Source organism: Rosa chinensis, chromosome 5, assembly GCF_002994745.2.
Source record: "Rosa chinensis cultivar Old Blush chromosome 5, RchiOBHm-V2, whole genome shotgun sequence".
NCBI lineage: Eukaryota > Viridiplantae > Streptophyta > Magnoliopsida > Rosales > Rosaceae > Rosa > Rosa chinensis.
The window spans coordinates 27,764,246-27,774,661 of NC_037092.1; the positions used below are offsets into that span (position 1 = coordinate 27,764,246).

Below are 10,416 nucleotides of genomic sequence, written 5' to 3' on the forward strand. Positions count from 1 at the left end.
GAAACATGTTGCAAGCATTGGTTTGAGAAAGTTATCCAAACTTCCATGATCGTAGTCATCAGGGGGAGACACAGACATCAGAGAGAGATGTCTACATGTTGATCTCGAAACGTGAAGGGTGTGTTGTGCTTTTCTTCCCCTTCGACCGAGGTTATTTTTGTCCCACTGAGTTTTTGTTACTTGGCAAGGTTTTTAATGAGACAACGAGAGGAGCACTACGTTTGGGCGACACAAGGGGGAGTGTTCAAGTAAATCCAGAATTAGTAGATATGTTAGAGATATTCTTAGAGATATTAGTAGATATCCAATCATTGTACGATTATGTTTCCATGTACAACTCTACCTCTATGCTTGTAATCCTCTATAGAAAGAGACCCCTATTATCAATGAAAGCACAACAAATTCTCTCTCAAATATCGATTCCCTAAAATAATATTATGATACTTTCTCATATTTTGGCCCTTTTGTTGGTTTGAACATTTATGGTCTTATCCCAAGTCATCATCGACTTGGAAAATGTTGGCATGACAATACGTCGCTATTAGCTTTCATTTGGACCGACTTAGGGGTTAGTCAATGTTAACCAACACTAGCAACCCCAAAAATAAAATTCTTGTGCATTCCCCCAAGTCCCAATTCATATGATGCAATTTTACTATTTTGTTTACTTTGCTGAGATTTGAGAACCAAGTTTTCCTTTGGTGAGATAGAATGTTTGCCGACTGTCAAATAGTTGAACATATTATGTACCGTCACTTAAAATTACACATTCAGACATATACTTCGGTCTAGTTATTGGACTAAATTGAAATTCTGATAAGAGACTGGTGACGATCACATCATATCATTTGTTCAAACTCTTTTTTTTTTTTTTTACTTTGTCAAGGGGAACTCAAAGGCTTCCTAGGCCCAAGATAAACCCCTTTGGCGCATGTGAAATGCTCCAACTATGCATTGCAGCACAGTATCTGGCCACTTTGACAGCTTCGGGGTTCGAAGCTAGGTTAGGGAGAACACCCAACTAGGCAAGAACCACTAAACCACTTGCAGTGGTTATCATTTGTTCAAACTCTGAAACATGTTCATTAGCATAACTTCTTATCATCCTTTTATTTTGTCTTGGCATATAGAAAAAAGTTGTTTTCCTTGCAAATTTTCTTGTTTCTGAGCAGTAAACAGAGTGCATATATTAAAAGGTAGAGTCCAATGGCACTTCTGATTTCTAAACAAGAGGATAAAAGTAAGAAACAAAAACAAAATGACAAGACTTTGACTCATTCTAGTCCAATTGGATGAGCAGAGCAACAGATGTTGTTGATATTTTCCTTGTCGATCAATCCCATAAACTTGTTCTGAGAAGTTTCCTTGTTTTTGGGTCCATATCAAAGTCTATAACATTGGCAACTCCGGTGCCTTTAATTATTTCGCTTTCGCTGCCTCTAAATGTAAATGCAAGAAGTCACCAAAGCTGATGCCATAACCCATGTCCATAATGGTATTGGTCTTCCTGTCGATCTCCATCTTAATACTATCTTTCTCAGGAAGCAGATCCCTTAGTCAAGTTTAAAGTTGTCATATCATTGCTCATATTTTAGTGTTTCTTGTGTCCTAGTATCAAACTCCATATCCTAATATATACGAAATGAAAAAAGCAGGCCGAATAAGATGAACTGATGGATTTATATCCAGTTTCATTATCGTATGAGTTCCTTGGTAATATAACTATATTTTTGGGATGATAATGTGGCTATGTCTAAACGACATCCTTTTTTGTAAAATTCAAGTTAATTATATTTCTAAATTGTTGCTGTTTCTGACCATTACATATTGAATTGTTAATTTTCAAGGACTCAACAAAACACAATGCTTAGAAGTTAGAATTGTGTAGTAAATTGTTAGGCATTAAAATTAAAGTTAACTTGAGTGGAGATCACAGGTCTTGCATAGGAAGTAGGTGCACTCGCAGACACTGTCTAAGTACATTGTTTTTTGTTCTTCTAGTTGTTGTGCATCTTTAAGTCTTCCATTACCCATGCACAGAGAAGTTAATGATAATCTGCAGGAAGCAAAGGCATCTAATATTCTTGTTTGTTTCAACCACCCTGTGTTTGAATGATTCTGTTTCATTCTATGCTGCAGCTATTCAAGTCCCTCATGCTCACCATTGCATTTCATTGGTTCCCGAACCACTTTGTCCATTGGCAGACAGGTTATACTACACTAGTGGTGACATGGGCATTGTTGAGCTCTGATCTGCCCTTCCAAATCTGTCGAACTGTCAAATCAAATTTCCAGGTTCGTTTTCTTGTTTGATCGACTCTTTGTGAGTTTACATTAACTGGAATTTGGATTTTTGTTCTTCACTTTATATACAGTGATTGGCTTTATAGCCAAGTGCATCAAGCTTAGAATAAAACTTGATCGATCAATCAAATAAGTGCCTTCCCGATTAGTCGTGCATTGCCTCGTAATAGTTTCGACCGACTTTGATGCATGACAATAGTTTGATATTGCATGTAAACTTTCAAAACTAAAGTGTCTCATGCAAGAGAAAAGTGCAAGTGCATACATAAACTAAAAAGCATAAAACTTACATTTTTTTGTATTCAATACCAAAAGCCTAAGCGTTTAAAGTAGGAAAGGAAACAAAGGGCAGAAGATATGAAAGTTGTCCAATTCTATCTATACTCTATGGTCTACATGGACTATGATTGAGCTTCCACTGACCATGAATCCATGATACCAGAAATGGAGTGCTGCTGCACTAGATTAGGTTGGCAATTCGGCTTCAATAACGGAAGGGACTTTCTCATATGAACCCAGCTCTCTCAACTTCTGAGGAAGAAAGCAACGACCTCCAAATTTCTGCTGCAAGAAAATGATCAGAGAAAACAGTAGACCTCCAATAGGAATAATTACATCCCACGAAGTAGAGTAGAAATCTCCAGCAGGACTGGCATAAATGTATGACTCATCAAGTTGTTGATGAACAGAGCTGTGAGTCCTGTAAAGGTCATAAGCATGTGGCAGCACTCGAACCAAAGTTGTTCCAATATAGAATGAAACAGACAGAGCCCTTTCCTTTGATTTGCAGACCACGTTGAGTAGAATTTGAGGCAACAGATAACCGTCCAAGACCAAACCAGCATAAGATTTCAAGTCCATAGAAATGGGAATCACTGCCCAAGCAACTAAATACCCAATTGGATACAGCGGTAAAACCTTCTTCTCCACATCCCAAAGCTCCTTTTGCTTCCCATTTGCTGATCTTGCCGACCATGTCTGCTGCAGAAGACGGAATTGCAACAAGAAAGCTACCATTGTTATAACCCTTACAATTACCTCATGAACTGCAAGCCATCCACCACTTCCCAGTGGCACATATTGGCGGTTGGTCTTGTCAGTGAACATAGCATCAAAGTTTAGCATAAGAGGTATCATGTAGCCAACGGTTAGAATCAGTAGCATCAGGATGGAAATCGAGGGAAGCACATCAGGATGTTTTTTCACATGAAACTGTTGTAATGCCACAAATACACATGCGAGTGTGGTAGATACAAGAACCAAGATGATCTCCATGTCCATCCTCCAGATGGATCGTTCTGCTTCACTCATGTAACCAGCAACTGATGACAAATCCAATCGCTCGAAATGAAGAGGATCAGACTCTTTTCGTGTGCTTTCAATCCTCACCTTGATATAACCTTTATTTTCACTGTGTTGATTGTCTGGAGGGAACTGGAAATTGACAAGGATCTCACAATCTACAGAATCTTCTGTGGTCTGGTGATCACTGTTTAAGCCAACATTTCGGCAGCCTACCATGCACAGGCTTCCTTCTGTATCATATATCCCTTCAGCAGAGATGTGCATTTCCGTCATATGCGTTGTGTTGCCCAACTTTCCAGCAGATCGCCCCAGCAATTGAATGCTGATTCTGTAGCTAATATTGGACGGGTTGCTGTTGTTGTAGCTGGAAATTATCCCTAGAGAGTAATTTTCATCTTCATCGATTGCAGCTGAACCACTATATTGCGTTGAAGAAGGAAGCTCCTCGTAGATCTTATCGCCGACAGAGACAGGTTCAGAACTTCCCCATGCATCTAAATATCCCTTAGATCTTCTAGCTGACATACGGAATCTCATCTCATAAGAAATTGGACTTGGGTACACATTGGTTTTGTGACCATTAGCAGCAGTCTTCTTTCTTGAGCACAACTTGTTTACTTGGTCAAGTTTTGTATACTCATATTTGGTGCCTGGAACTACAACCCTTCCGGCCTCACGCTGACAAGTTTCGAATCTGATCTTTTCGAAGTAACCAGACTCCGTCTTGGATTTGTTGCTCCAAATATGCCCCACAACGGTACTAGTGTTTCCGATTGTCCATGTTGCAGGAAATCTCAAGCTCAATCTTGTTGAACAGTCACCCACATGAGAATTATTGAAAGAATCTGTTGCTGCCTCTAAGAAATGACAAGCAACAAATTCCAGTTGATTTTTCTTTGCATCCCATGAGCCTTCCGCAACCAGAGTTGTGTTGGGATTGAAAGGCCTTTGAAACCACATGTTGCTGCTGTCTGCGAACTCCACCAGAACTCTCAATCTTCTATTTCTCTCCCTACAATCAATATCCTTAAACGACACGAGTCGAGGCAAAGGATCTACCCCAGCAAGTGGAGTACAATTCCTTGCAGAAACACATTTGCTTGAATATTTGAGATCAAACTCATTCTTTAGTACTACTGTTGAGAGTTGTGAACAAAAGTTCTCTAATTTCAAAGAACTCGAGGGATCATGATCATCAGTGTCACCAAAAGAGGTGTCTTCAATAGAGTTAGTTGAAACCAAAGTGTACTGGTAGTTCATCCGAGGAAGCATCAAAATAGAGGTTGGATCAAAATATCTTGGATCCTTGACAATATCAGAACTCGGGATCAAAGACTCTATGGTTCCAGTAATCAAACTTGTAATACTACTGGAATTGATGAGATTATAGAGCTTAAGGATAGCAGGGTAACTGAGTGAAGTACCTTTCTTCGAGTAACTACCATATCCAACCATACAAAGCTTCCCAGAAGATTCTGACCAGAACCCGTGGAGTCTAAAGTTGAGTGACCACCTTGGATGTGCATGAATTGATCGAGACCTGGAGCTACTACTACTTGTGGAGTTTCCCACGTAGTAATATGTTCTGGTCTTTGGAAATTGAAGATTTGCTCGGAGCTTGAACAAGCCTTGTACAGCAGTTTCTTCGAAACTCCAGACGTGGAATTCAACTGAGTTTTGGAGCTGATAATAATAACCATATGGATCACTAAGATCACCATTGCCAGTGTCACCACCAGTGTAGTAGTAACCTGTATGGAGATACTCATGGCGATGATCTCTGCTGTCCGCTTTCAGGGTTGACTCGGGAACAACTGAAGCACAATTATCAGCATAAGCGATTTTCTTAGGTAGAGCAAAGGATGAGATTGAGTTCAAAGAAAAGGTGGTGAAAACACAGAAGAAGAATATGACCAGCTTTGGCTTTCTGAAGATAGTCATAATTTCTTGTGAAGGGGAGAAGATGTGCAAGATCAAAAAGCAATGCAATTTTGAAATGTCGTGATGCTCTTATGGACTAAACATAGTCTCAAGTGCCTAGTCAACCATCACCCACTAGTACCTAGTCTACCCCTATCCAGAAAGAATTTGATAGTTTAGTTGAAAAACCAATCTGATCAGTGTTTAACTGTATCACAAGTTTTTACCAAAACCGCAATTATCCATTTGTCGATCGTCGTTAAACAAATTAGAGGCTCTTATCCTTCCTACTGAACACATTGACTGATTGACCTTTCAACGGTTTGGTTAGGGCGTAACCGCGACTGTCATTACTTAACAAAATAAGTATGATTAGTGAAGATAACACTCAAAAATGACAGGAAGAATTAAAAATTATGCATAGAAAGGGTGAACGCATATATTTGTAATATTTTCTTGTTATCTTGACCCTTGTGTTAGTTGGGGAAATGATCATTTACCCAATTTTAGACACCAAATTGCCCACTTGCTTCACTAACAGTTTTTTAACCTCATTTACCCAAAACACTCTAAGGGATTATTTCCTAATACCCAATTAATTCTTTTGTTATTCTTTTTATTTATTTTTTGGGACTTTTTTGCCCTCTCCTTCTTTCTCACTTAGAGAGAGAACTCTCTCTCTCTCTCTCTCTCTCTCTCTCTCTCTCTCTCTCTCTCTCTCTCTCTCTCTCTCTCTCTCCATCCCTCCAGCAGGTCGCCCACGACGCTGGCTCTCGCCATCGCTGCGCTGAAACTCGTCGTCGTGATCTCCGCGGCCAGGCTCGACGCCAAGCTAACGGTCCTCGTCGCTAAGAAGCTCGGCGAGGTCGGGTTGGAACTTCTGAAGGAATCGACAACCGCCAGTAGAATCGGGTACGTCTTCGATTTGCTTCTGTCTCTCTCGCCGGCGACTGATCATCACAGAAATCGCAACTTGATTGTATTTCCGGTCCCGGGCTGCAATCGGAGTCAAATCAGTGTGAAGGCAAACGGTCAACCAGAATTGTTGCAAAACGACTGGAATTGTGGGCAAAATCGTCAACCGGAGTCGAGATTATTGGGGGCCAATAATCTTCCTATTGGGGGGCAATAATGTGTCTTAATTGTTATAAAGTCTCTATAATTGTGTTCAGTGATGTTTTCCTTTGTTTTAAAGACTGCTTCTAATGTGTTTTGTTATTTCTGATATATTATTGGGCGGCAATAATCTGTTTATTGCGGGGCAATAATATATTTGTTTTGTTATTTTTTGCATGAATATGAGTGATCCTTTTGTTGTTAGGTGCATTTATTCTTGCTAAGAGGCCACCCGAGAGGCCTAGGGTGAAGCAGTTCAAGTGAAGTGGAGAGTGTAAAAAAAAGTCAATTCGTTGTGGACTTAAATTCACCAAGTATTGAATTTGAATACCTGTACTTTTGTAAACTAATTCAAAACCAAACTGAGTTACTTCTAACCATCTATAAAAAAATTATTGGGGGGCAATAAACTTTTTATGACCCCCCAATAAACCTAATTATGTTGGTTAATGAATCTAGCAGCATTTTGTTGAAATGACCTGTAATAAATGAACCACAGTTAAGACATTATTGCAGGGCAATAATCTATCTATTACCTCCCAATAGACCACCCCAAAAATCACCAGTTTCTGTCATTGACAGATTATTGTACTTTAATAAACTCAAAACAACATAAGACTTATCAAAACTCTAATTTCAGTGATTAATTAACCACAGTTAAGAAATTATTGGGGGCAACAATATGTCTATTGCCCCCCAATAGACCACAGTTTTGACATCGTCCAAGACCTGAAAGCGAAGCCCAGACCCGATTCCAGCATGGAGCTTCGGAGATTCCCGAACATCTGACAAACAAAACCGGCGAAGCCCAGACTAGATTCCGACGTGGAGAGTTTCCCGGACATCTGACTAACAAAACTGGCGAAGCCCAGAGGGGTTGGGATCGTGGAGTTGGATGGCGTCATCCTCTGGTGGGACAGAGCGGCGGCGGTGGAGGCCGACATCTACGGTGGGCGTGGTGGGCGTGGTGGCTTAGAGAGAGAGAGAGAGAGAGAGAGAGATCGATGAGGGGGAGGAGAGAGAGATATGAGTGTAATTTGTTAATTAAAATTAGGGCAATACTGTCAAACACAGTTAGATTGGGTAAATGGGGTTAAAAAACTTTTGGTGTAGTAAGTGGGTAATTTTTGAACTAAAATTGAGTAAGTGGTCACGGCCCTTAGTTGTTAAGGTATCATATACTAAAGTTTATTAATTTACTTTTTGTCTGTTCTGATCACAAGTCTTCATTGACTTGGAAAAATCTCCATGTGCCAGTTTCTTCTCGACGTCGCTATTAGCTTTTCATTTGGACCAACTTAGGGGTTGGGGGGTGGCAAAGACGTAATTTTAGTCAACCTCAATTATTAATATAGGTTTTAGGTCCAGTTTATTTACTTTGCTGAAACTTAATTGGCTCTCAAGTGTCCTATTTCTTGCCAGGATCAAATAGTTTACATTTCATATATGGTCAATCAGCTTTCGAAAATTGCATAGTACTGATCAACTGTCCTCATTGATATTCTAATTTGTTCATTATCAGAACTTCTTGTCATCAGTTTTTCTATTTATTATTCTTAGCATACAGAAAAACAAAAGTTTTAATTAATTGCAAATTAATTTCTTGTTTTTCAGCACTAAACAGGGTGCATAGATTCAGAAGTAGAGTTCCAATAGCAATTCTGAACAAGAGAATAGGAACCAAGAAAGAAAACAAAATTACAAGACTTTGACCGAGTGTAGTCCACTTTGACAAGCAGAGCAAGAGAGGTTGATATTTTTCTTTGATCAATCCCAGTATCTTGTTCTGAGAAGTTTCCTTATTTTTGAGTCTCCGGTGCCTTTAATTATTTCAGGGCCCTCTATATGTACTTACGAAATGTCACCAAAATACTATACCGAATTCGATGCCGTATGCAATAAGTTATAACCATATCCATGCCATAATGGTATTGGTCTTATTGTCCCCTTCTTAGTACTACGTTTCTCAGGAAGATCAGCCCTTAATCAAGTTTAAAGTTTTATATCTTTGCACATATATCCTAGTGTTAACCTAGTGTCAAAAACTCCTGATCATAATATATCCACAAAACTCAATGAGTAGTTCAGTACAACAAAGAAATACGAAATGAAAAATGCATGCTGAATTAGACTGAGAAATTTATATTAAACTTTATTATTATATAACTATCGATTTTTAGGATGATATTGTGCTTATGTCTAAACGAGCATCAATTTAATTTATCTTTCTAATTGGTCATATTTTGTTTTCTGACCAATTACACATTAAATTAAATTTGTGTAGAAAATTATTGGCATCAAAATTAAAGTCACTTTGAGCGGACAGTTGGACATCACGGATTCACGGGCCTTACATAGAAGTAGGACCACTGGCGTTTGGAATTCCTGGCAATAATAGAGTTCTTATTCCAGGCCAGAAATATGAGTACACTAAAATGGACAATGTCAAAAAGTTGTGCCCGAGAAAGAAGTTTGCTAGAGGCAAGACCAACATATATCCACATCCATTTTCTTATGATATGATACTCAACATGTCAGAAACTCTAAAAGGAAATTGGAATGCAGAGAGATTGTAGGGAGAATTGAGAGAATAGTTGTATGTATTCATTGATAATAAGAGCCCTATATATAGGGATTATAAAGTACATAATCTTGGAGTACAAGGATTATTATTCTAACTTGGAGTAGGAAATCTCTCCTATTACAACTACATAACTAATCCTAATTTGACAAGGCATACTAAAGTCAACATTCTTCAACACTCCTCCTTGTGCCGCTCAAACTTAGTGATGATGCTTTGATCGTTGCCTCGTTAAAAACCTTGCTCGAGTAATAAAAACCTTGTGGGACAAAAACAACCTCGAGGAGGAGAAAAAAAGTACAACACGTCCTTCACTCTTCAAGAAAAAACATGTAGACATCATACCTCCCCCCTGATGTCAACATCTCCCCCTGATTACTACAATCATGGGAGTTCGGATAACTTTCTCAATCCGATGCTCTTTACATGTTTCTCGAATGTGGATTTAGGTAACGATTTAGTAAATAAGTCCGCTACATTATCCTTTAATCGGATTTGATTCACTTCAATCTTTAGGAGTGATTGTTGTTGCTGATTATAAAAGAACTTAGGCGATATATGCTTGGTGTTGTCGCCCTTGATGAAACCTAACTTCATTTGTTCAATACAAGTTGCATTATCCTCATAATGCATGTAGGTTCATCTGTGGTAGACTTCTAACCACAAGTTCCTCAAATATGTCTAATTACAGACCTTAGCCATATGCATTCACGCATAGCTTCATGTAGAGCAATAATTTCTGCATGATTCGAGGAAATAGCAACAAGGGTCTGTTTTGTGGACCTCCAAGCTATCGTGGTGCTTCACATGGTAAAGACATAACCAGCTTGGAAGCGACCTTTATGAGGGTCAGAGAGGTACCCTGCCTCAGCAAAACTGATCAAAACATCACAGTCATTTTGATGGAGGGGAGGAGGAGGACGTCGGCCACCATGGATGGCAGCAGTGCCGGTGGCCATATACTTTGGACGGCGCCATTTTGGTTAATGAGGTCCGATCTCATTCTTCTGTTAATCATCTTCTCTCTATAGGGATAAAACAAGCTCATATCAATCGTACCTTTTAAGTATCGAAAGATTGTCTTTACACTAATCCAATGGCGGCGTGTTGGCGCAGAGCTATGTCTAGCTAATAAGTTTACTGCAAATGAGATGTCTAGTCTTGTGCATTGAGCTAAGTACAATAATGCG

At 39.2% G+C, this 10,416-nt stretch overlaps 1 protein-coding gene across 1 annotated transcript; it reads right to left on the reverse strand.

Moving 5' to 3' along the window:
* Positions 1-2,769: 2,769 nt before the first annotated feature.
* LOC112203564 lies at positions 2,770-5,550 on the reverse strand. The gene has a single exon (XM_024344511.1). It carries the CDS (start codon positions 5,548-5,550, stop codon positions 2,770-2,772), a length of 2,781 nt encoding a protein of 926 aa, XP_024200279.1.
* Between the last annotated feature and the right edge of the window lie 4,866 nt (positions 5,551-10,416).

Bases quoted from the DNA above. Each gene is read 5' to 3' on its own strand.
- LOC112203564 (XM_024344511.1), bottom strand. From the start codon at position 5,550: ATGACTATCTTCAGAAAGCCAAAGCTGGTCATATTCTTCTTCTGTGTT.